General features: G+C 35.5%; 1 protein-coding gene and 1 pseudogene across 2 annotated transcripts; one reads left to right on the plus strand and one right to left on the minus strand.

The window, feature by feature from the left end:
- The first annotated feature begins 7,241 nt into the window (after positions 1-7,241).
- Positions 7,242-14,739, plus strand: LOC114165539 (annotated as a pseudogene).
- Positions 14,740-21,245: 6,506 nt separating this feature from the next.
- Positions 21,246-26,749, minus strand: LOC114166700 (probable protein S-acyltransferase 14). 2 transcript variants are annotated; one of them, XM_028051474.1, is made up of 9 exons: positions 26,115-26,748; positions 25,535-25,751; positions 25,350-25,441; positions 24,212-24,335; positions 24,053-24,138; positions 23,696-23,761; positions 21,671-21,749; positions 21,534-21,586; positions 21,246-21,415 (listed from the first exon to the last, which is right to left on the minus strand). In XM_028051474.1, exons 1-8 carry the CDS (start codon positions 26,322-26,324, stop codon positions 21,537-21,539), a joined length of 924 nt encoding a protein of 307 aa, XP_027907275.1. In that variant the 5' UTR covers positions 26,325-26,748; the 3' UTR covers positions 21,246-21,415; positions 21,534-21,536. The 2 variants fall into 2 exon arrangements, with proteins under 2 accessions (XP_027907275.1, XP_027907274.1); XM_028051473.1 differs by lacking the exon at positions 21,534-21,586 and having other exon boundaries at positions 26,115-26,749.
- Positions 26,750-27,777: the final 1,028 nt, after the last annotated feature.

The raw sequence follows: 27,777 nt of genomic DNA on the forward strand, positions 1-27,777 counted from the left end.
GGATGGACTAAGGTTGAGGGGTGAGTGCAAGACGCGAAGGGTAATTGACCAAAACCAGTACTGCATAAGTACTGACACGGCGCCTGGCGACAGAATTAGGTCCGCCAGGCGGTAGAAAGGCAACAGTGGGGTCCTGGTGCAGGGGGCGCCTGGCGGCAAGGGGTTCCGCCAGGCGATGGCGAAGAATTACGTGATCCCTGGAACAGCGTCCGCCTGGCGGTGTATACTGTCCCGCCAGGCGGTGGTTGCAGACTATGTGTGTTGAGGCGCTTGGCGCCTGGCGGTACGTGTCCCCCGCCAGGCGGTCTGGAAGCTGTGGCGCCTAGCGGTACGTGTCCCCCGCTAGGCGTTCTAGATGCTGTAAGTCCCAGTTGTTGGACTTCGTAGGGTGTTCTACAAGGTTCTGGTAATGCTTTAAGGGTGATGATGCTGGAGTTCCTTGAGTTGTGGCTCGGAACGTATCCCTTGAGTTGTGGCTCGGGATAGGGGTTAAGCACGTGGTATTCCTTGAGTTGTGGCTCGGAATAGCATCTCTTGAGTTGTGGCTCGGGATGGCGGATGGACACGAGTAACCCTGGAGTTGTGGCTCGGGTTGGCGAGTGTGGCCGGTATGAGTGTGCTGGTTGTGGCCAGTACGGATGGGTCCAGATAGATTGCCCTCCTCAGTTTTTGGCTGACGAGTTTGGTAGTCTTGGGACGATACGGACTTTGTTCGTATGTGGGAACTCTACCTGGCGTTGCGGTGTATGATCCGTAGCATGTATTCCCGCACGTGCTCTATCGGTTGTGGCCGATAGGTATGGCAGCAAGTCACCTTGAAGTAATTAGCAGACGAGGTAGAACACGAATAAACGTATTGGAGATTGAATTGAGAGAATAAAAATATAGGACAATGTGAGAAGTTAATTTAAGTGATGATACGTGAATGATTACTGATTTATATGTATGTGTTTATAGTTTTGTATATATATGTGTTTTATCTGCTAAGCTCACCCTATCTGCGTGTGTGTGGCGATGATCATGTACTCGGTACACGGGAGCAGATGCTGGCGATGCAGGTGACTCAGGTGCAGCTTAGGCGCGGAGAGGGGATTAATCTGGGGAAACTTTTCTTATGTATTTACTTGTTTTTGAAAACAATTGTAAACCCTGAGGGGTGACTTGATGTTATTGAGGTTTCAGTTTTGTAATGAACACTTTTAAATTATCTGCACGAATAATAAAGTTTTAAATTTTCCCGCGTTTTGGGAAAATGAGGTATTATTAAATGCGTTGTCTTAATTATTCTATTTATTTATTTATAATTTAGTAATATCCTGGCGGGATGTTACAAATATGGTACAGGGAAAGAAAACAGCTAAATAGCGCAACAAAGTAAAAGATGCAGCAGTAGTTAATGCATAACAACCAGGATAACAACCATAATTCATAACAATTTCGCATAATGGATTAGCGGGCTCCTTTTGAGAAATTAAGTAGCAACTATGTGATGCAGAACTTAACACAGACTAAGCTTCAGACAGAACACGATAATGGATTAAGGCCAAGGTTAGGCAAGCAACTACACAGTTTGAACACAGTAGGCATACAAAGTATGACAATACTAACAACGCAGCAGGTGAAATCAGTAGCACAGGTTAACATCAGAGTGCAGACATTTATGGAAGTATAGAGCAAATAGAAACCAAGACATGTGATGGATAAAAAATTTGACCTTTGTTATTATCACTTCTTGTAACATGACCAATAATTGGCTTTGTAAGATATCCTGCAGAAGTTCTTCACATCTCCTTTCATGTGTCTTGACCATCCATTATATAAAAGCTACATTGTTTTCCTTGCATCAAGACACACCTGAAACAAAGATTAAAGAGAAGATGCAGGTACCCAATTGAACTTGGGTCCTTTCATGTTAGTGGTTTGAGGTGTTCCTTTAGGTACCCATTTGTGCTCTCCTTTAGGAACCCCACAATTTTTAAAGTAGCAGGAATTAGAAAAATGGCCAGGTTCAGAACAGTAAGTGCAGATAATAGAGGATGGTTTGCTGATGTTGAGGAAATTTCTACACGATAATCGATTAGAGTTGCCACTATAACCAATTCCCTCTTTATTCAGCACACTCCTTTGAGATCCTAGTACAACATCTAGGTTGGATCTTCCTAATGTAAATTTTGAGAGAGTTTTCATCAAATACTCTATCTTTTCTAGCTGTCCTAGGCAGTGCTCACATCTAGACCTGAAATGTTTTTCAGATTGTTCTAATCTTTCCAAGGAAGTTGTTAGATTCTCATTTTCCTCTTCTAACTGCTCTATTCTACCCTCCAGCCACTTAATCTCTTCTTTACGTTTGCTATTTGACTTTTGTAGTTTTGTAGCTTCCTTATGCAGTTCATTAAAGGCATCAAGCAGTTCATAGTAGTCATTTTCCTCATGGTCAGATGTGAAACTACTTACACTGTTTTTGGATGATTCTGCTTTAATGGATGTTTCAGCTTTAGCCATCAGACACAAATTATTCTCCTCTTCAGTGCTGTCATCTGAATCACTGGATGTGTTGGAGTCATTTTCCTCCCATGCAATATAGGCTCTCTTTTTCTTCATGTGCTTCTCTGCCTCATTTTACTCATCCAGTTTCTGCTTCATCTTCAGCACTGGACAATCAGCTTTGACGTGTCCTGTTTTACCACACTCATAGCAGGTTTGAGTTCCAGATCTGGTCTGCCTCTTGTTTCCTGCATAACTGTTGTTAGTCTTGTTCTTATACTTCAGAAATTTTGAGAACTTTTTCACCATTAAGCTCAAAGCTTCACTGTCAGAGTTTCCATCATTGGAGTCGTCTGCAGAATCTGCCTTTTTCTGTTTTACTGCAGATTTCACTACACTCTTCAAGGCTATAGTGTGCCTCTTTTCTCCATCCTCTTCTTCCTTGAGTCTTCCAAGCTCTAATTCATGTTCCCTCAATTTTCCAAAGAGAGTGGCTATGCTCATGCTAGTGAGATCTCTAGATTCAGAAATTGCTGTAACTTTGGGTTGCCATGTCCTATTTAAGCTCTTCAAAATTTTGATATTGAGTTCCTCTTTGTCAAAGGTCTTGCCAAGAGCTAGGAGGTGATTTACTATATGTGTAAATCTTTTCTACACATCACAAATGCTTTCTCCAGCCTTCATTCAGAACATCTCATACTCTTGAATGAGAGTATTCTTCCTTGCCCTTTTGACTTCATTCGTGCCCTCATGGGTTACTTCCAAGACATCCCACATTTCTTTGGCTGATTCACACACAGATACCCTGTAAAATTCATCCAAAGTTAGTGCAGAAGATATAATATTTATGGCTCTAACATCATAATGTGCCCTCTTATTCTCATCAGGGGTCCATTGTGAGAATTCTTTAGGAAAAGTCTCTCCATCCACTATTTTAATTGGTTTAAAAGGTCCATTCACCACTGCATCCCATACCCCTTTGTCTACTGATTCAAGAAAGATTTTCATTTGAATTTTCCAGAAGGGATAGTTTTCCCCAGCAAACAGAGGGGGCCTGTTAATGGATGCCCCTTCAGCAAAGGTTTGAGATGTATTAGACATAACAGGATCTTTCTAATCGATTAGTGTGCGATTAACCAGCTCTGGTGCCAATTGTTAAAAACAAACCTGTCTATACTCTTAACCACAAAGGGATCCGAATTGATTAATGAGTTTTTCACTTACTTAATGTGAATCTTGAAGGAGTCTTTAAGGTTTAAAACTCAATTAATCAATTTCGCAGTTCTGGGTTAATGGACTGTTTAAATCAATCAAGAAAGATTAAGAGAGAGAAGAAAGAATCAAGACACACAATTTATACTGGTTCGATTCAATGCGAATCTACATCTAGTCTTCTCCTAAGTAACACACTTAGGAGGATTCTACTAAACAGAAAGGTTCCAAGAATTACAAGCACACCTATGTAATTCTAACCCTCAAAACCCAAGAACTTGATTCAACAATCAAGAACTCCCCCTAGGAGCAATGCATCCACACAATTGCACCTAGGTCCATACTTCAAACACTGAAGCAACTGTAATCAAAAATACAGAAAACAAAACAAGAAACGAATACACCTAAGCTGTGCAGATTTGACTTGATGCTCCTTGAATCAAGCAAGATCCATCATGGTAGAATCAACCATCAATTCTTCTTGGATCTGTACTTGAGTTATCTTGCAGAATCTTCTGAAACTTTATGTCTTTCAGATGGCTCTATCTCAGATGAAAACTGCGTGATCTTTCTGATTTTTTCCAGACCAAAAACAGATTCCAAAACAGCTTTTATACAAAGGTTTTTGCTGTCACTAATTCGATTAGCAATTTACCTAATCGATTATCGTGAGTATATTTTCACTTACTTTGTACCATACTCAAAGCTAATCCATTAGTTAAAAAACTAATCATATGCAGAATTACACAACAGGCCTGAAATACATTTGATAAAGAGAAGCTAATTGGACATCATCAAAATTGGTCTTCATTTATGGATGAAAGGCTCCCCCTTCCAACATCTTTATGGATTGAATGATAAAAGGAAGAACTAACCATTCACTCTTCTAAAACAACAAAACAATATTGTGCATCTTCGACAATCAAAATTTCTATACTGAATCACATAATTAATCATTAAAAAAGACAACAAAAAAATCAAATATGAAAACTATTATAATTATATGGTAGCTATATCACTACTAACAGGTATTTTATCAGAGTAACAACTGATTAACTTAATTAGGAACATTCTAAATTACAATGAACTGAATGAACAACAACTACTAATAGAAACATGCACATAACCTAACTCATTATTCATTTTTTGAGAAGTTAGACTTATTCTTTGTGTGCATGTTGTAGCCTCTTTCTTTTAACATCCAAACATATATTTGAGATACTAGATGCATAGGCATGGGACTTCTAGTTGAATCCAAGCAAAAAATATAGTTAGTTTTTCCATATCTTTTACAATGTTCAATTCTTACTGAGAGTAAAAAACTAAAGAAATAAGACTTCAAAATATTTGGATCTTTCCATGGACCTTTATTAGACCTCATACAACCACCTTAATCTATTTAGTATAAGAAATTGTAGTCAAAGTTAAACTCCTGATTTAAATATCAGCAAATAGCTACACTTAGTCATTTACCTAATTTATATTTAGTTAGATTTAGTTATATGATCGAATGAGATCATATTTATTGGGCATGAATTAAATTTTTTTTTAAGTTCATTAAAAAAACAATACAACCCATTCAATAATAGCTATGCCAATCCATTGAATAAAGGGTAGGGTTAAATGCTTACCTAACTTGGTTCCGATTAGAATTATTGGAACACCAAGGGCATGGGCGTAATGCCTTAGTTCAGGGATCCAGGGATCCAGGGATCCACTGACAGAAGAAATAGAAAGAACAACTTCATCATTTATATCATAATAAGTGCACAAGTTGATTTAAATGGAAACCATTTTGAATGAATTTTTCACATGAAAGAAAAGAACCAAACCTTCTTAGCAATATTTTTCATGGCTAGCCTGATCCATTTCATTTCATTAGATGTCCATAAATAGCATAATCCACCCATCTGCATTCATCTGTTATTTCAAGGGACCATCACTTCCATGTGCATGCACCATAGAAGATACCACATTCAACAACTCACTTGACAAAGCTTTTGCAGCATCTCATCATTAACATAGTAGATACCAATCTGAAATATCCACATAGATTAATTTAAGAGCACAAATTACACATTTTTTGTCAGTTGTTCTCACATTACTTCATACAACCATGTTTTTTATTTGAATTCATAAATATTGTTAAGTGGCTTCAGTAGTTAAGTTCAAACCATCAGAAGACAATAAGCCCAAGGCAAAAATAAAGTCACAGAATAGTTGTAAAGTCCAATAATGTACTAACTTCTGAAAACCATGGAAATAAAAGCAATACACAAAACTATTCATATATGAGCCTTAAAATCATGAAAATAAGCAAATTAAACACTTGTGTTTAGATTTCAAAGAAAAATGTTTTATACTCACCTCTAAAGCCTTTTTCCTCATCATATATAAATTATGGCAAATTTCTCACCAATCCCTTCTTGTCGGTGCTAATTATGGCCTTAATGATCTGTGTAATAATAAAATAATAATATACTAAAATAGTAAAAAATTTCGTTCTCCATCATATAAAGTTTGAAGAAAAAATTACAATGCACTTCTTGACATCATTAAATTTTTAAACATGTGCAAAGCCAACTATTTATATTTATGCTACATACATGCTTACCCCCATCAACTTCGGATTCAACAAAACATAAAATTAAATTTATTTAAATTTTTATTTCACATTAAATTTTATTTAAAATTAATTTCAATGTTAAATTTACTTGTTTTAATTTGTTGTCAAATTGTTTTAAAATATTTTGAAATTTTGCATTTAAATTCGTAAAATTATTTTTTAAATCAACTCTAATAATTATATATATATTTAAAATATAAATTCAAATACAAAATAATATTAAAGTATTATTTAATAAAATATCAATAAAAATAAATTTTAATATAAATTATAAAACAATTAAAAGAAAGTTGATAAATGTATTTTATTTTATGAAATGTCGGAATAAAAAATATTTCAAAATTGGACAAGTTCAAATGAAAGAAAATTCTCGATGATTTTATTTTTATTTTCTAACTTTTTACTTTTGTTCATAACTCTTTATTTTCTTTTTTATTGTATTATGTATATAGCACAATAAAATTGAAATTCTAATGAAAATAGAAAAAACAAAAATAACATTTATTTTATTAAAGAATAAAATGATTGTCATGGTTAACATTTTTAGTTAGATATGTATTTATATTCAATCTATCTTTTTGTTCTTAGGGGACCAAGTTGTATTTCACAAGTCTACTGGACGACTCTGATGCTGGGTGGTCGGGTGAATCTTCTTACTCCGATGAGGTTCCGAGGACGGCACAAGTGTGCCCACAAAAGACACTCTGATGCCTAAGTCAGTGCTGGTAATGTCAGAGAATTCAGAGAATATTTAATGCGTAACCAATGCATAGAATAATGTGATATTTATACCTTTTTACTTGTGGGTCCTACCTGAAATGGGCTTTCTGGCCCAATATTCCCTTTCTGGTCACTCCGGGATCCAGTGGTAAGGAGAGAAATTACCAGGAGGCCCTTCGAGGGTTGGTGGTTGTCGTTCATGGGCCTCCATTGCCGATTACCGTATACCTATGGGAATGGATTCGATGTGGGCGACACTTGGTACTCGGTCATGAGGATCTCCATGGTTGGGCACTTCTTGTGCGTCTTGACAATCTAAGTGGCAGTTGAATTTAGGTTGCTTGCCTCTTGGTCTTTGGTGTAAAACAAGTGGTTTGGGGAAGGATACTCAGTGCAGGGTATGCGGCCCACGGGACTGTTGGCAGCCGCATATTGTAGAGGAGGACTAATACAGGGTATGCGACCTAGAGGGTCACTGGTGGTCGCGTACTGTAGATGGGGGCACCTAGTACAGGATATGCAGCCTAAATGATTGTTGGTGACTGCATCCTTCAGGGGGGTATCTGTTATAGAGTATGCAGCCCAGAGGGTCGCTGGTGGCCGCCTCATAGAGTGTGGTATACTGAAGGGGTAGTATAGAGTATGCGGTCAGGGGCTTGCTGGGGGGCCGCATACTTAGGTGTGGTTAGGACACTTTTATTCATTCCATCTTTTGTTTTAGTTGTCTTGATAAATAAGTTAAAATATTACTTTTTTTCTTCCACTTTCTATGATCTCTTTTAAAAACAAATATTGTGATGGAGCATTCAAACGGGACAATACAATAAAAGGTAGTTGAATTTAACAATATCACTCGACAAAGTTAAGATCAAAAACTATAATTAAAATACATTAGTTCAAGAATAACACGAAATTCATGCACCAAACACTAACGAATTACAAATAGATGTTCAAAATTCTAGAACTCAAAATAATCTCAAAGAATGTCACTACCAAACTTGAACTCCATAAACAAGAATCACATCAGCAACATTATTATATAATTAAAACTTAATTACATTTTAAGTCCATGATAAATTGAAAAACTTTAATATTTTACGTTAACATATTGATGTAATTGTTAGGTAGACCTATGTAATTTAGTTATTTTAAAATTTTATAAATTATAATTTTAAACTTATGCTCTTGAGAACTGAAACTTATACATAATTGTCCAGTATTTGTACAAAATCTTTAATGCAACTCTCCACTTTTTTGCACATGGCTCCCCACATTTGTAACTCCTATTGTCATACTTTTTTTCCATTAAGATTGGATTCAACAAACTCTTTTTTTTCTTCAGGAAGACTGTAATGTCACTTTTTTTGTTCATATTATATACATTAAACATGTCGTCTCATACTTACATAATTGTCTAGTGTTTGTATTAAAATCCCAACGCAACTCTCCACTTCTTTGCACATGGTTCCCCACATGTTTATGATTCCCTTTGTCATATTTTTTTCGTTAAGAATGGGTCCAACAAACTTTTTTGTTTTTCATGTAGACTGCAATGTCATTTTTGTGGTCCATATTAAGAACATTGAACATGTTTCATAAATACATAACTATCCAATATTTGTAAAAAAACTCAACGTAACTTCTCACTTATTTGCACATAGTTCCCCACATGTGTGTGACTTCTATTATTATATTTTTTTTTCGTTAAGATTGGGTCCAATGAAGCTTTCTGTTCTTCATGAGGATTGCAATGTGATTTTTGTGGTTGACATTAGGTATATTGAAGTTGTTGTCTCATATTTACATGATTGTCTAGTATTTGTACAAAAACCTGAACGCACATCCCTACTTATTTGCACATGGCTCCCCACATGTCAGTGACTCCCGTTGTCATATTTTTTTTTTTCATTAAGATTGGGTCTAACAGACTTTTTAGTTCTTCATAAGGACTTCAATGACATTTTATGGTTCATATTAGGTACATTGAACATGATGTCTCATACTTGCAGAACTGTCCAATATTTGTACAAAAACTCCAACGCAACTCCCCACCTATTTACACATAGATCCCCACATCGTGTGACTCCTGCTATCATATTTTTTTCCGTTAAGAGTGGTTTTAGTGTCGTCATCTTCAACTCAGAAAAAACCTAAATTCTAAATGATATCTACACCAACAACAACGATAGAATGGAAAAACCCTACAACTCACCCACAAAACAACCAACCACAAACATTTCAATTACGTATGACATTTGAACGAAAATGAATAATTGGTGATTGTAAGAGTGAAACAAAGAATAAAGTCAAAAGGAACCACCACCCATCACCGTTGAGAACCCAAACCTTAGACCCTACTTCTCTGTTCAATGACTTTGCGAGACATTGCTTTTCTCTTCTCTCAAGTTGCAGTTCTCTCTACCAAATGAGAAAACTATGGATTTTCTTTGCTGAACCTCTTTCCCATCTTCTCTCACACTTGTTTCAGTTTTAAAAAATAAAAATAAAACAAATTTTTAAATAAAAAAAATGAGATTGACACGTCAATATGTCAAAAGTATCTTCAAAAAATATATGTCTAAATATCATTTCTCTTTTGGAAAAAGCCCTCGTCGACGTATCGAGACCTGCAAGTCTAAATACTCCACTGCCGAAGAAATCGCCAACCATCTCCGTTCAACTTACACCGATTACCGGAGAATTAAAAGCCAAATCCTAATTCGGTTTGTTGAGGAAGCGCTTCATTCCACCGCGAAGCCGAAACACATTCCCAAGCCCGCGTATTCCGATGGTGACGATGACGGCAACAGAGAAATCCCGAAACGCGTCTCGAAAGCGTAGGAAGAAAATCGACGAGGGTGAAGAGAAGTCGAAGAAGATGAAAGTGTTACACGTGCGAAGGACGGTGCAGAATTTTTCCGCATCGTCATGTACTTCTTCGGAGAGTGATGATGAGGAAACGGTGTCCACTTCGGAGGACGCAATTTACGGGGAGAAGGTGGAGCCTCAGGTTGATGTGGTGAAAGAAGAGCTAAGGAAGTCATATACGCCTAAGAAGAAGGTGGTGGCGGCAGCGGCGGCGGAGGAAAAGAACACCGAAATGGAGATAAGGAATAGAGATAAATGTTTGCTGAATGAGGAGAGGAAGCAATCTCTGCTTTCAGTTTCAAACGGCCAGATTTTAAATGATCTAGTGAAGAAGAAGGATGGGTCAAGATTTAAGAATTTGGGCGGGATGAAGGAGGTTTTGAAGGAACTGGAAGAGAATGTGATTCGACCTTTGTTTCATGCCCAATTTCTTAAAAACTTAGGAGTGAAGCCAACGGGTGGCATTTTGTTGCATGGTCCACCTGGATGTGGGAAGACCAATCTTGCTGAAGCTATAGCTAATGAGAGTGGTCTTCCTTATTATCATGCTTCAGCTAGTAATTTAGTATCTGGAGTCTCAGGTATTAACATTGATTTGTTTGGACTTGAATATTAACTGTGTCCTGGACAATTCAATGGTTAAGTTGTATTTTTCTTTTGTTATCCTGCATCGTATGCATATAAATGATATTTTGAGGATAGTATATGAAATATTGGTTTCTTTTTTGGTAGGTGAAGAAAATATTGGAGAACTTTTTTTGCTAAAGCTTACAGAACGGCACCTCGGTCATTTTCATTGATGAGATTGATGTAATCTGTCCTAAAAGAGATGATTTGCAGCGAGAAACGGACAAACGAATGGTGACGCAATTAATGACTTGCATGGATGAATCAAACCGTTTTGGCTATGTTCTTGTAATAGGAGCTACAAATAGGCCTGATGCTATTGACCCTGCCTTGAGAAGGCCTGGTCGGTTTGATCTTGAAATTCCGATTTGTCATCCTGATGAATCTGCGAGGGAGGAGATCCTATCTGTGCTTACCTCTGATGTTAGACTTGAGGGTGTTGATCTACATCAAATAGCTCGGATTACATCAGGATTTGTTGGAACTGATCTGGAAAATCTTGTTAATGAGGCTGGTAGGGTGGCAATGAATAGAGCATTTGAAGAAAGGAGACTTGAACTCATGATTAAACACGGTGAAGACTGGGGGAAGGAACCTTGGTCAGCCGAAGAAATGGATAAGACCGTACGAACAATGTCTGATTTTGAGGTATTTTCGAATTGTGTTTTGTCTACTTATTATCATTATGAATATTTATAGTCTATGTTTTTTTTCATATATGTCAAACACTTATTCTTGCTAATCATCTTGTTAACAATCTTGTTACCAATTTATTTATCTGGACACTCATGCAGAAAGCATACAAAAGGTATTACCTTCCTTGAAAAGAGAAGGATTCTCCGTCATTCCTGATGTAAAATGGGAAGACATTGGAGGGCTTGATGTTTTAAGGAAGGAGCTTGAAGAATATATTATATGGCAAATAAAATATCCTAAAGAGTGTGAGGTAACAAATTACTGCACTTTTCTGGAATTGTGATTATTTGTATTCTCTAAGGTTAGGATCAATTGCATGATTTCAAATTTGTGGGCTTACATATGAGATTGGATTACATGGGAATATGAGATTTTAATATGGGTGTTATTAGGCATTGATTCTCATACTAAATAAAATTTTCTGTTGTACTTCGTACCGAGATTTTTAATATTTCTTTATTAAGGTCACTTAACTCCCCTTTACTATTGAACAAAATTTGTGATGAAATAGGTTATCATGGGTTTAATCACGTAATTTTAGAATTTTGTTCTACACAAAAAAGGCAGGTAATTGCTCAGTTAAGTTTCATGTACTGTTTGATTTTTGTCTTTGCATATATATCAGTCATTGATTACAGTGCATGCATTTCTTTGTTTTAGGCGCGTGGTCTTAAACGTGACCCTGGATTTTTGCTTTATGGACCTCCTGGCTGTGGTAAAACGTTGATTGCCAAAGCTCTTGCCAGTGAGGCAGGAGTTAATTTTATCCATATTAAGGTCTGTCTAAATAGTCCACCCATTCCTCATTAATAATTTTGGTTTTCTGGTTTTGAATATATATTTTTATAGATAATTAAATTGCTTTGTTGCAATTTTAGGGTCCTGAACTTCTCAATAAATACGTGGGAGAGTGTGAACTTGCAATTCGAACCATGTTTAGCCGTGCAAGGAGATGTGCACCATGTATACTCTTCTTTGATGAGGTTTGCGAATAGTTCTCTGTTTAGTCTTCTATGTTCTTTTTAGTCTTCTTAGTAGTGTTGGTTAACTTAATATCTTATATGATTTTTTTTTACATGCCTATTTGATTTTGAATAGCAAACGAAATAAAAAAGTATTATTGTCTAGATTTTTCTTTATTTGGAGGAACTACCATGGAGTACAGTTACTGTTTTGTTCTGTTCCTCTATTTATGGTTCAGTATTTTTTCTTTCCATTTTTCACATATTATTACTGTGATTGGTGCTTACTAAGCAAAAACAAGTTTTCAGCAAACAACGTCTTGTGTAGAAAAATATACCTACGAGTGCTAAAATTAATTTTTATGCCATTTTCAGGTTGATGCTTTGACAATAGAACGTGGGGCTTTTTTGTATTTAGGGTCGTTTTAAATTTAATTTTGTAAAAATGGGTCCGTTGAAATTTTTTTTGCAAAATAGGGTCAAGTCGTCGTGGTGAGGACGACGACATTAAGGTTGAAGTCGTCCTCCACCGTGCCGGTTTCTTTTTTTTTTTTTTTTCAAAAAGCGAAACCGTGCTCTCAGAAGCCGGTTTTTGTTTATTTTAAAAGTAAAGTCGTCCTTGGACCTGACGACTTCACTTTTTGATTTTTTTTTTTTTTTTTTTTACATTCAACTTTATATATATATTTTTAATTATATATTATTTAGTTTTTTTTAAAATACATTGTCAATCTTCTTCATGATAAATATTAATTAAAACTTTAACTTTCGTTGTAATTAATTATTCGACGTTGTATTAATTAATAAGCGTTATCGAAAATATTAATTTAAATTCAAGGACCAAAACGGTTGACCCCTGTAATTTTCTTAGTTTTCTCAGCCGAAACAAAATAAAGCTCATTATTCATATCGTGATTGTATTCTCTGTGGTTGTTTTTTTCTTGGATCATTGTCCCAATGAGTTCTCTTTTGTGCTTGCTTGTGGCTATTCTTCCACTTCTTTACAATATTGCTGCAGCTTGTTCTAATGGAACGTGCAAGGTTTGTATTCCATTCAGTTGGTCAATTTATTACGTTGAATGTTTTCTTGTTTTAATCTTTTGTTGGTTTCAAATTAATTTTTGAACATTGTAGCTTCTTGATGTGTGTTCATCAGACGGAGATTGTGACACTGGTCTCTACTGTTTTTCTTGTCCATTGAGATTTTCAGGCGCTGAGTGTAAAAAAAAAAAAAATCCAAAAAGTGAAGTCGTCAGACCTAAGGACGACTTCACTTTTAAAATAATTAGAAACCGGTCTTTGAGAGCACGGTTTCACTTTTAGAAAAAAAAAAAAAAACCGGCACGGTGAAGGACGACTTTGACCTTATTTTGCAAAAAAAATTTCAACGGATCCATTTTTACAAAATTGAATTTAAAACGACCCCTAAATAAAAAAAAAGCCAGAACGTGGCAAGGAAGGTGGTTCGGCTAACATACCCTTGCTCCAGGTCAAATAATTAGTAGATTTTGGGAATGTAAAAAGTATAGTCATCTTAATTGATAACACGATGGAAACATGACAGTTAAATGAATTTGCAGTTGCTTACTGAGTCAGATGGCGTCGATGATCGTCGCGGTGTTTTTGTGATTGGTGTAGGTACACTTTGTTCACCATATCTGTTCTCCTGTTCTTGAAGTACTTATTTCACCTGCTTGTAATGCCACCATATTCAAAGTCAGTTTCTTATTTTTGCAGGCCTGAGATGATGGATCCTGCTCTCTTACGACCTGGTAGATTTGGTAAACTTGTTTATGTTCCTCTTCCCGGCCTTGAAGAGAGAGTTTTGATATTGAAAGCACTTGCAAGGAATATGACAATTGATGCCACCGTAGATTTGAGTGTGATTGCCGGAAGGAGAGAATGTGAAAACTTAAGCGATGCTGATCTTTCTAACTTGGTTTGTCTCTGCTCTTTATTGATGCCCGCCTCTTTAAATCTCATCATGTTTAAATTGGTTTGACTCTGCACTGTATTGTTATATACTTGTTTGATTATTTTTAGGAACAACTATATAATCAGAATTATAACTATATATAATCAGAATTATAGGAGTTAGTTTGGGAAATACTAATTGTATTGTTTACACAGATCCATGAAGCGGCAATGGCTTCTATGAGAGATGCTATTAGGGATGGTACGAGAGAGAAAGATAAAATTCTCAAGAGTCATGATTTTGAGGTGGCACTGAGTAAAGTGTCGCCGTCGGTGTCCGAGAGGGTACGTCTTATTCCTCTCTACTTTCATACGCATGAAATATGATGCCTAGTGGTGAATAAATTAGTTACTAAATTTTCATGATTTATTTCTAGTTTTGGAACAGCAAAGACAGTACTATCAGCACTTGCCGGAGAGCTTTAAATAGCGTGAACAACATCCCATGGTTATAATTTATGGTTTACTTGCTCGATTTTTTTTTTTAAATGTTACTATTCAATCTGAGAATATTTGTTTTAGAGTTTTATTATAGTTTTATCCTAAAAAAATATATTTTAAAGTTGAAAATATTCGTGGATTCCTGTTGATGATATTAAAAATATATGCGGACTTATAGATATTCGTACATGTACGAAGACAAATACGAGACTTATATTTATTTAGTAAGCCGTACAACAGTCCATTCTTTACAAAAATTTTAGAAATATTTTGACACAAAATAAAGTTCGTTTCTATCACATAATAAGATTAATGAGCCGGAAAAAGGCAGCAACAGGAAAACAAAAAATAAGAGAATCAAAATCAATGAGTTAATTGTCATCATATTAATGCTCAACTCTTTTCAAAATTTAAATTTGCCTAAAGATCCATCCACGATTATAGGTGGTTGAATAATTTGTTAGTACAAGTAAATGAATGAAGATTGCATGAGTTTGTATTACAATTAAATCTACTGTAACATAGAAAGAAAAACAGAGAAAAGAAAACGAGCAGAGAATTTATGAAAGATCTTATTATTGATAGACCAGAATGTTGGCCTTTATATATAGGGAACATCTAACAGAAAGGAATATATTCTCTAGAGCTGAGTTGTCATAGTGGTTATAACCGTATAATAAATACAGAATCTGAGTCAAAACAGAATTGCAGAATATAATTCTATATACTCTAACATTCCCCCTCAAACACAAGGTTATTGAAAGGAATCAATAACATTGAGTTTGTGACGTAAGATACAGAACCGAGCTTGAGAGAGGGATTTGGTGAGGATGTCAGCAACTTGATCAGTAGCAGGGATGTGGGAGACAATTAAAGAGCGATCCAAAACCTTTTCTCGAACAAAGAAGATGTCTAATTCCATGTGCTTTGTGCGAGAATGTAGAATTGGATTATGGCTCAAAGCAACAGTACTTTGATTATCACAATAGATGACCGGTGTGGCACACGCAATTTTTAACTCTTTAAGAAGAGATTGCAACCATAAGAGCTCAGAAGCAGTGATAGCAAGGCTGCGATATTTGGCCTCTGCACTGGACCGAGCAACTAAAGTTTGTTTCTTAGACCACCAAGAAACCAGATTTTTACCAAAATAAATACAAGCACCTGAAGTGGACCTTCTGTCATCAATATCCGAGGCCCAATCAGCGTCACAGAAAGCAGTGAGAGTATACTGGGTAGAACTAAGAGCAGGCTGAAGATGTAACCCATAAGAAATAGTACCCTTTAAATAGTGCAGAATGCGTTTGACAGCTTTCCAGTGATCAGATAAAGGTTGAGACATGAATTGGCAAACTTTATTGACACTAAAGCCAATCTCAAGTCTGGTTATAGTGATATATTGCAAAGCACCCACAATGGATCTGTAGAGAGCAGGATCATCAAAGTAGTCAGAGCCATACTTGGAAAGTTTGAGGCCACCTTGAAGAGGAGTGGAAATGCCTTTAGCTTCTGTCATGCCAGCTTTGACAAGGAGATCACGAATGTATTTGGTTTGACAGAGAAGAAGAGAGCCATCAGGAAGATGTTTTACCTCAATACCCAAAAAATACTCAAGATCACTAAGTTGTTAAGAGCAAAAACAGCATGCAGTTTGGATATTATAGATTGCAGCAACACAGCAGAAGACCCAGTGAAAATTATGTCGTCAACATAGATAAGCACATAAACACAATCAGAAGCAGTAGTGAGAACTAACAGAGAGGGATCACACTTGCTGTGAACAAATCCAAAACTGACCAAGGTAGAGGTAAGTCTATCATACCAAGCGCGTGGGGCTTGTTTTAAGCCATAGATGGAACGATGAAGTTTGCAAACAAGAGAGGAATCAGGAGACTCAAAACCAGGAGGTTGAGTCATGTAGACATCTTCCTGTAAAATGCCATTTAAGAAGGCATTATTGATATCAATTTGTTGCACAGACCAGCGATTGGTTAGAGCAAGTGTAAGAATCAACCGAACAGTAACCGGCTTAACAACTAGAGAGAAAGTCTCAGAATAGTCACAACCTAACCTTTGATGAAACCCTTTAGCAACAAGACGGGCTTTATACTTTTGGATAGAACCATCTGGGTTTTTTTTGATGCGAAACACCCATTTGCAACCAATAGCAGTGCGGCCAGAAGGAAGAGCAGTAAGGGACCAGGTCTGATTGGCCATTAACGCATCATATTCACATTGCATAGCCTCACGCCAAGGAGGAGAAGACAAAGCTTGCTTAACAGTGGAAGGTTCTGCAACAGTTAGAAGTAAGGTGGGAAACCTACGGGGTTTAACAATGCCAGATTTTGAACGAGTTTGCATAGGATGAGTGGGTTGAGATGGTAAAGGCAAAACAGGAGGCAAGGATTGAGACTCAGGAGAAGAAGTTGACACATGAAAAGGAGGAACAACAGGTGGGTCTAATGAATGGGAGTGCGAGGAGAAAGACACAGGAGGATACAAAACAAGAGGTGTGTCAAGAGTAGCATGCTGAGTGGGAGTGACAATCACAGAAGGAATGATGCCAAGAGGAAGAACCCGAGAGGATGAAAGGGCTAACAAAGGAGGCTGGACTTGAGTGGCAAAGGGAAAAGTATGTTCATCAAAAACAACATCCTTAGATATAAAAATTTTGCCATTAGTATCGAGACATTTGTACCCTTTGTGACAAGGGGAATATCCTAAAAAGGTACAGGCTGTGGACCTAAACTGTAATTTGTTGTTATGGTAAGGACGTGTGTGTGGAAAACAAGCGCAACCAAAGATTTTGAGGAAATGATAGTCAATTTCTTTGTGAAAAAGAGTGAAATATGGGACATGATAAGGAGCAGCAGATGAGGGAAGACGATTGATGATATAAACGGCAGTGTGGAAAGCATGGTCCCAAAAAGACAGAGGAAGAGAAGCTTAAGATAGAAGAGTAAGACCCATGTCCACAATGTAACGATGTTTGCGTTCGACTACACCATTTTGGTGGTGAGTATGAGGACATATAAGACGATGGTGAATACCAAGGGATGTGAGATAATGACTGAAAGGTCTAAATTCACCACCCCAATCTGTTTGAATTTCTGTAATTTTGTGATTCAATTGAAGTTCAGCAGAAACTTTAAATTGTTTAAAAACATGGATGGTTTCAGATTTGTGCTTTAGAAAATAGATCCAAGTGTATCTGCTGTATGCATCAACAAATAAAACATAATAGTTATACCCCATGGAAGATTTAATATGCGAGGGACCCCACAAATCACAAAAAACAAGTTGTAACAGCTTAGTATAAGAATTTAAAGAGGAGTGAGAAGGAAGTTGGGGGACTTTCCCATACAGCATGCTACACAAAAATCTGAAGGAATTTTATTTAATGGAGAGAGATTACAGCATTTAAGAACATTTTGTAAAACTGTAACAGATGGATGGCCTAGCCTATTATGCCAAAGGGAAAACATAGTGAACTTGTGTGTGGGTACAGTGGAAACAGAGGGTGATTTGTGTGTAACAGAAACAGAGGGTGATTTGTGTTAACAGAAACAGATGGAGCATGAAGAGAAGGCTGACGATGAGAACGCAACGGAGGCAGAGGAAACTGATACAGACCATCACAACCAAGATACCCACGAAGCAAGATGGAGTGATCAACCTGAGACTTGACAAAACAAACAAAGGAGTGAAATTTGAAATACATGTTATTATCTTTGGCAAACCGACTAACACTCACAAGGTTTTTATTAAGGGAAGGAACATGTAAGAAATGCTTAAGCTGCAAAGAGATGTGGGGATCATGAGAAGAAGAAAATGTTGCAGAACCTGAAAGATGAATGGGCAAACCTTGTCTGTTACCAAGGAAGACATGATCATCCCGGGAAGAAGGCATAGGGTCAATAATATTTGTGGCATCAGGGGTTATATGATGTGACGCGCCAGAGTCAACGAACCAGTTCTGAGACTGCTGGGCAGGAACCGGGACAGGTGGGGCATATGTAGGAGGTGGAGGCGGTGGAGTTGGGGCATGAGTAACATATGCATGAGGTGGAACAGATGGCATAGGATGAAGAGAAGACGCTTGTGGTGGATGAGAACGTGGCGAGAAAGAGGCTCCTGGAAACTGAGTGCCTTGAAAGTGAGGTGAATGGGAGGAATAAAAGTGTTGTTGAGGCGGTGCAGAAGCAAAAGTATATGATGGAGCCACATAGTTGGGGTCAAAGCGAAAATAACAAACTGAAGCGGTGTGGCCATACTTGGTGCAAACTTGGCATTGAACGTTGCTACGACCAGAGAGCCCACCCCTACGACCATGACTGGATCTGCCGTGCTGATAATAACCTCCCCGTGTAAGGGCGGATGGGGAAAGCGAGGATGAGACGGCGAGCACATTTCAGTAACTTGAACAGTGGGGGTTGAAGCTGTTTGTGAATGTGCCTGACTGAGGTTGAGAGAAACATTGTCATTATCATGTTTGAATCGCTCAAGGTGTGCTTCCTGAGCGACCAACAGTGACTCGATCTCGGCAAACGAGAACAGTTCAGGTTTGCTATGCATAAGAGAAAGAAATGCTTCATATTCAACGGGAAGGCCTTCAAGGAGAATATCTAACTGTTCGGACTCAGAAACAGGATCACCAATCGAATTAAGAGAGTGAACGAGAGCCTTGATACGGAGAAGAAATTCACTAATAGAGCGATCACCTTTCTTGATGGTGTAGAGTTCTGTACGCAGCTGACGTGCCCGAGCCTTTGTCTGAGAGTGGAAATGGGTATGAATTTTATCCCAAACTTGAAACGCATGATTACAACCAAGCATACACGCTAAGAACGGAGCAGATAAGGAAGACTGCAACCATGAAAGTAAGAGCTGATCTTGGGTCTCCCAAGTTGTGTATTCTGGATTTTCAATCCCTAATTCATGATCAGCAAGAGAGAGAAATTGCAAGGGAATGGACGGATTGACGAGATAACGATGAAGACGATGGGCTTTAATCACAGGCTCGACTTGTTGTTTCCAAACTAAAAAGTTAGTGTCGGATAGCTTCTCAGAGATGACATACGAGAAGATGATCGGAGTCGTCGACGAAGATGTCATTGGAGAAAGAGGAGTCGTGAGCTCAGGACCGGTGCCCATAAATTAGGCTTCACGCTCTGGATACCATATTACAATTAAATCTACTGTAACATAGAAAGAAAAACAGAGAAAAAAAAAACAGCAGAGAATTTATGAAAGATCTTCTTATTATTGATAAACCAGAATGTTGGCCTTTATATATAGGGAACATCTAACAGAAAGGAATATATTCTCTAGAGCTGAGCTGTCACAGTGGTTATAACTGTATAACAAATACAGAATCTGAGTCAAAACAGAATTGCAGAATATAATTCTATATACTCTAACAGAAAGAGAATTTTTATTTGTGTTTCATATTTCCTTTTTCATTCAGGAAGACTAAATAACATAAGCAGTTGCTCTCCAACTGAATTAAAATTCATATATAAAATATATTTTTGAATTATATAAGTTTTTATGATATATGATTTTAGATCATATGAATTTGGAAACGGATTATTTGTTTTAATAAAAATTCAAAAATAAAATATTTATTAAAATAAAATTGTTAAGAATATATATATATATATATATATATATATATATATATTTATTTATTTATTTATTTATTTATTGAAGTTCAAAGAAAACGGTTTTATCCTTATAAAACAGTTAAAACAGTTTTGAAAAGTTAAAAAAGAAAAATATATTTAAATTATTTTATCACTTCTAATCTTTGAAATTATTACACATACTAAAACATTATAATTAAATAAACACTAATTATATTTACTCTCTCGAGCGATGTATATAAGAACATTTTGCATATTATGTTTACAAGTTCAAACCACTAAAATCATTATTTTCGTTCATTATCTTTGCCTGATGTCTAAGTTAAATGTCGGTAACTTTTAAATAAAATTATCGACAATCAAAGATGTATACAAAATTTGAATCGTTCACTCTAAAACAAATGTATCACTTACTTAAAATATTAATTTTCTATAAATTTAAAATTAAACCCTTATCAGAATAAAATTACGCCTATTTTACAAAACAAAACCAAACTATAAATCGGTCCTTACTACAAATTTGGATTGGTACGACAGTTAAATATGGATGAATGAATACTTTTCTATTAATTTTTTTAATTATTAGAAATGCAAGTAATGAATAACTTTGTTCTTAATAAATACTTAAATTTTGTTAAACATTTCATTTCATTTGTCAATTAATAACAGATATTAAAACACTTAACCTACACTTAAGTGTTTTGTGCCTGCTACTGAACAATAGTTTCAGATAGTTGCTTCCTCTACCCAAAAATTTCTTCTCTCCCCAACCAGAACATCGTTTTAACATTTCATATTGATCAATCTGAAAGGTAAAAATTGGTAAGGTGAAGGAAAGAACAACCTTAGTTTCATGAACCATAGTTCTTTTTAGAAACTCGTTTGGTTTGAAATCAAATAATGAGAAACTATTGTGAACAACTTTGATTGAACTTCAAAACTTTAGTGACAAGCTCATCCACATATAAAATTCAGAAACTAGTCTGCAACTAAAGAGTAAATTCCAGCACAAAAAGAGATTGTTATTTCACTCAACCAGAATACAAAGGACATGTAAGAAGAATATTGCATTGCTTGGGAAAACAGTTCCTATCATTGAGGGAACATAAACACATTGGCCCCAGAAACCAGCATCACACCACCTTGGCCCCCATTGCTTCCTTCATTTCAACATGACACAAGCACCTTAGAAAAACAATTTCAAAAAAAAAATAATACAAAACAAAACATCATACTAGGTGTCTGTGTAGATGAATCGCTGGGGCCACATTTACTTACACGCTACATTGTGTTAGAAAGTGGAAGTAGAGGGTTGTGGAGTCTCTCCATGTCTTTTGTTACATGAAGTGAATATATATATATTAGGTTTTAGAACTATTGCAAATCAAAGTCAGGTTTTGAAGGGTAGTCAAGACCTTGTAGAGCTGGCATCTTTCGGATATCCTCATCTGTATATGAAGGAATGAACCAGTACTTCTTGTCCATTCCAAAAACCTGATATCCAACCAAACATCAATCATAATGTAACCACATATATTAGTCAATAATAATACCAGAACAAGACCACCCCCAGCATCCATATTATAATCATGACTCACATGATGAGTCCAGATTCTATGCTGGTTTTTTAGTGTTGTTTCTCTACTAAGCATTCAAAATACACTGATGTTGGTATATTAAAATTTTTAATATATTTTAATGCATCAAAATCAGTGTACATCAGTATATTTTCAAAACACAGCAGAGGAACAACACAAAAAACCAATTCCTCACATGATCTACCAGCACATTTGTCAACTATCCCAAAAAGGATTGGATTGCTCTCTAGATATTAAGTGTGTTTGCTTTTACTTTAAGTCATCCATAATCACGTTGAAATACCAGCTTAAATAGTTTTATGTAAATATTCATATGCTCAGTCCATTGCTAAAAGATTGGTTCTAGATCTAAAACTGATTTTGGGTTGAAACAACTTCAAGTAACTTTTATGTTAGATCAGAAATTTTATACAGTTAAAGTGATAACTTGATTTTAGAATAAGAACACTCAAACATAAATCACACACATCATCACTTCAAAATCAATTCTATTTAGAGTCAAATTTGAATACACTCACCCAATAACACTAAAGAACAAGATACGATCATATTAGAAAGAGGCATACAATTTATGAGGTAACAACCTCGCTAAATTTGGTTATAGGGTCTACTTTATTTATACTTTTATATCTCAAACAAGCTCCCTCACCCCAAGTGAGAGCCTATTTGGCTTGAAGTGTTGATAATGTACCTTTTACAGAAATTTAACTTTTTATTTAGGAAAATGGAGACAGCAAGAATCAAACTGTAGGCCATTTCATTTGGTTTTACAAATTTTCAAAGGCTTAACACATTAATCCTAGAGATATATTTAAGATACAAACACAGTTCCTGCACAAGAATGCATTTAAACACTAGTCATTCCAAGGAAATGTTCTGAAGTGAATATTAAGACAGACATCAAGGTGGTGCTAGCCAAATTGGAGCTGGTTGTTAAAAGTGTTGCTTCCCATCTGTCTCATTTCAAGTTAAACTAGTTCAAAATAAATAACAATGTAAAGCTGGTTTTGTAATATTCCATATGAAACACGGACATAGACATGGAGACCGAACACTTTACACTGTGGCACTTATAATCTCCAAAATGTAGGACATGGATATAAATATATTGAAAACAGTTAGTTGAATATAATAATCATAACATTGTTGATAAATATAAAAATGAATCTAATTCCTCTATCCAAGGTCCGAGGATCTAATTCATTAAAGACATATACCCCATTCTTGATCATCATCAATGAAAAAGATACTCTAGTTAAGGTTCATCTAAAGACAAATTAACAACTTTAAAGAATGCCACAATATACGAAGGTATGTGATTTATGAATAAATAAAATTGTTTTCAATAATACATATATATTCTAAATATTCCTAAGTATATAGAATTTGCTCCTTATTTCTTTAATTATAATAGAAACTTACACAAGTTTCTGAGTTTCTAACTTCTAAAAAAAAATCTGTGTCCGCTCTCATTAATGTTGTGTCAGAACCATGTTGGAGATGCTAAAGAACGCATTTCTAAGTTTGATACTTCAAAAGATTGTCTGATACACATCATACACGTAGTTGTGTTTGATATGTGTCGGACACAAGAACACGTCATTGAAGAGATGTGTTGATGATAGAACTGATATCCAAAATATACACTGAATATACTTCTTTATTGAACAAAGACTATTTCCGTACCAATGTGCGTAGATTGTTTAGGCTTAGCAGGTTTTATTCAAGTGTCACGATTTATCAAACAATACTTTGCAGCCAGCATCAAATTCAACCATAAAGTGACATTTAAAACCAAAGTGATATAAAACTGTCATTGAGTATATAATCCCACAAACAGACCTGCTCAAAATTTTTTCGACGACCAAGGTCATAACGCCATTTTGGAGTACTTTTCTTCTCATAAGCCTGTTCAGAGGAAGCAAAGTTGATCAATTCCCCCTTAACATTAGCTATAATGAAAATATCATGCAGGAGAATATTGTAAAATTTTCACACATTCAAAGCATTTACCTCTGCGACAGAGGGTACAGTTTACTACCAACAAATCATCATCAATTCAAATGCAACAAAATACTATCATTCAATTACGAGCAGAACCATTTCTTCAGGCAAAACTCAAAAGATATTATGGATCAACTTCAAAGAAGCGAGACAGATAACATAATTTTCTCTAGCTTATTTTAGGCAAAAGTTTACCTCAATAGTGGTAGTATTACCAGCCACCAAAGATATGTGCATGATGAGAAATCCCAAGACACTTAGTGCAAAGGCCAGGTTTAAAACTGCAGGTAATCCAACACAATTATAGAAATCCAAAGATGGAATCAACAGTTAAACCATGTTCTGAGATCCTACCAAAAGCAAGAAAAGTTGTAGCAAGAGAGCCAGGTGTTCCAGGAATTTCTCCATCACTAAAGAATGCTATAAAATGTGGCAGTAAGGATGCAGTCACTAGAGTCGTCTCAAGAAAAGTGTAGAACTGCACTAAGATTCAATCAAAACATATTAACAAAGGTAAGTGTTTTATATAAGCTGCAATATATATAAAACGAACAAATTTACAAATAGTAACAGGAAAAATATGGAGACTTCTGTATGTATAATCATATACTTCATAATGTGACATTTATTACAGTGTAAACACAATCAAAGCCATAACATCTTTTTTAAAAGTATAAATGACATAAAAGAGGTTACTGATTAATTAGCCTCAACACAGGTCACTCGGAAAACACCATGCAAATAATACTACGACCAAGAAGGAATTCATAGTATTATGTCCACCGTGATTACAATTACATAGTATCAGTTCTTTGCTGCTTCAGACAGAATAAGCCATCTTTCTTTCACCTCTTCAAACTTATGAAAGTAATATCATCCATTATACCACCCAAGGTGACAAATAAAAAGCAATGAAAAAGTATCATAATTAGGGTTACATAATCCATCAGGCCCTAAAGAAAGTTTCTGACAAGCTGTATGGACTACAACAGGGAGATCATAAAACTGCAACTCCTTGTGGCTCAATTATACTAATAATAGTATAGCTTAGCCCACATCATGAAACATAACAATTTTCAACTATAATCTCTTTTTAAGCTTACCCAATCTGTGTTGTCATAAATAAGTCCCCATTAAATCCAACACTATTAGCATAAAACCATTAGGATAGTCAAAATTCAGAGCTCCCGTCCATTTCAAAATTTGAAGAGAAATAAGTTTGGTATGGCTAATTGCAGTATATAAGCAAACTGCACACTACAGAAGAGGAAATTTTAAACCAGGTAAGAAGTAATTTAGTATGTGTATGTTTCTACTTCCCAACTTAAAAATAATTAAACACTGCGTAATATAAAACAGTGTACATCACAAGATAGAAAAAACTCTTCAGAGAATTGAAGACATAAAACAATCATTGTATGTCAGAAATAATAAAATTAACACAAGTATTAACTAGATAATGAAAGAATAACTCCAGCTAAGGCATCCATACCAAGAAGAGAAGGAAATACTTGTAATTTAGAGCCCCAACACAGTTGACTACCCACACACAATGGTGGTCCATCTTCAAAACACAGCGCCCACCTGGTATAAAGCCAAAAAAACATCAAACTTTTGCTGATTTATCTTCATGAGGCAGTACAAAAAATGGAAACTTTTGGAAGCAATAAAACTCACAAACTGAACAATGGTGGCATCGAGGTGGCTTGAGCTGATTGCACTTCCGACAGTACCGAATCCGTTGATTGGGATCAGCCTGCACGTTACTAAACTCCGTCCCAACCAATGGATCAGCCTCTCCTCTTTCCTCATCAATTGTAGGCCTCCAGTTAGGAGGAACGCTCCCAGGATCAGTAAAAACAACAGAGAAGTAACTCCACAACAGCATAACCAACTGCTCAACCAAGAGAAAAGTTATCAATACATTAAAACTAACTATTCGTCTTTAAACCGCATTCCAGCATCCGGCAAAAGGCCAAAGTCAAAATGAATTCCCACGAACACATTTCAAACATCATGCTCAATTGCTTCTCAAAAATCTCACTTTAGTATCATCGTTAATGCAACAAACTCTTGCTCATCATATAAACCAAATAAATGATCACGATGCTAACTATTTCCAGCTATGACAAGCTAAGGTCTAACAAATTCACAAACATCTCTCATACATCCACTCCATATCCCATAAAACAAATCAAAAAATTAAAAAACCCAAAGATCACAAATTAAAAAACAAAAAACGGCTCTAGAAGCTTACCAAACAATGAAACAAGATCAACACTAGCAAGGCAACAAGAAAATCAAGTCCTCCAGCAGACAAAGCAGGGCCATAATTGGTCAAAACAACAGCATAATAAGTCACACCAACGACCCCAAGAACCAACAGAATCATGATCGAGCCCAACCCTCGCAGAGCAGTGCAGAACTTGAACACGTTCCAAGCCATCGTAGCTCCAGATCTATGCATACTCGACACACCCACCACGATTCAACCCCAAAACTCGTTACTTTCCCACCTTCACGTTGATCCCACAAACGAAACTAGACCCGATGTTCTGCAAAATAATCAATTTCCTCGAAGGAAACACATGGTCATGCCCCAAGCAACAACCTCGGAGCAGGAAAAGTGTGTTTTGAGTCGCTGGGTTCCTTCTTTGTCGGTGGGTTCGGTGAATCTAGGGTTTATAGAGAAAATTGGGTTGAAAAGGGGAGATTTTTATTTTTGGGTGCAGAAGAAAATGAAGAAGGAAGTGAATAGAGCAGGCAGATAGATGAAAATTGTGGTTTGTTTCCTTAATTCTAATATTAGTTTGTGTTTAGGTTCTATGTTTGTTTCTTTTTCTTCAATGGATAACTCCTTTGTTTGTTTTTACTGATTTCCTGTAGCAGATGAGGGAACTTTAGGTGAGTGCTGTGTTTTTATTTACTCACAGATGATTTGCAAAGAGAGATTTGGAGGAATGAAAAGAGAATCATCTTCTTTAAAAATAAAAAGATTGGAGTGAAAAACATCTTACTATAATTGCTATTTTATTATTATATTTTTCTGTTTTTCGCTTTTATATTTTTTTTTACTTTTTTAATTACATTTTATTTCAAATGTATAATTTTTAATTTAAATTATTTTTATTAATGTATAATTTTTTTAACAAAATTATTTTCATTTAACTTATAGTAATTTTAAATTAACACGTATCAATTTAAAATAATTTTACAATATCAAATTATTATTTAACTTTTTTTAAACTAATCTCAACATTATATTTTAATTTTTAAAAATCATATTTTTATCGATGTTTTTTAATTTAAATAACAACTGATATTTTATTATAATATAATATGCATTATTTATAATTTAATTTAAATTATTTTTATGCATAAAGATAAATTATTAATTTTGTTTTCTTCTCGGTTAAACTATTTTATTTTATTTTATCACATTCATTACATCACTTACAATAAAATTTTCTTTAATTCTTTTTCAAATTTTATTATCTTTCCCTTGATTTAAATAACAACTTTCACTCATTTTTTTCCTTTAAATTCATTTAAATCCACCTCTTAAATTCTCTTCCTAAAATAAACTCACGGTAAAAATAATCTATTACAGGAATTGAAACAAGGTTTTGAAAAGTGATAAGATATGATTTTAGCTAATAAGGTTGTAATAGTAGAGTATCTGCTGGAGATTTTTCTGGATAAACTATTGCTGAAATGTTTTTTAATAACTATTATTAATACCAATTTAAATTATGGAAACATTAATTAGTTGTTAATTGATACTATTATTAGTAATTAATAAATAAATGGGTGATGAAATATCTAACAGCTGTGATATTTTGGTCAAATATCTAGAAGGTGAGACATAGTCATAGGACGTGACTTGACAGATTCATATTATCTGAGTGAATTATTCAAGC

Source organism: Vigna unguiculata, chromosome 10 (assembly GCF_004118075.2).
Source record: "Vigna unguiculata cultivar IT97K-499-35 chromosome 10, ASM411807v1, whole genome shotgun sequence".
Classification (NCBI taxonomy): Eukaryota; Viridiplantae; Streptophyta; class Magnoliopsida; order Fabales; family Fabaceae; genus Vigna; species Vigna unguiculata.

Excerpts from the sequence above, each read along its gene's own strand:
- LOC114166700 (XM_028051473.1), bottom strand. The coding sequence starts at position 26,324 with ATGCATAGATCTGGAGCTACGATGGCTTGGAACGTGTTCAAGTTCTGC. Across the intron at positions 24,336-25,349 it reads AGTATTTCCTTCTCTTCTTG|TTCTACACTTTTCTTGAGAC; the intron begins GTATGGATGCCT and ends ATCTTAGTGCAG. Across the intron at positions 21,750-23,695 it reads GTCGAAAAAATTTTGAGCAG|GTTTTTGGAATGGACAAGAA; the intron begins GTCTGTTTGTGG and ends GTTGGATATCAG.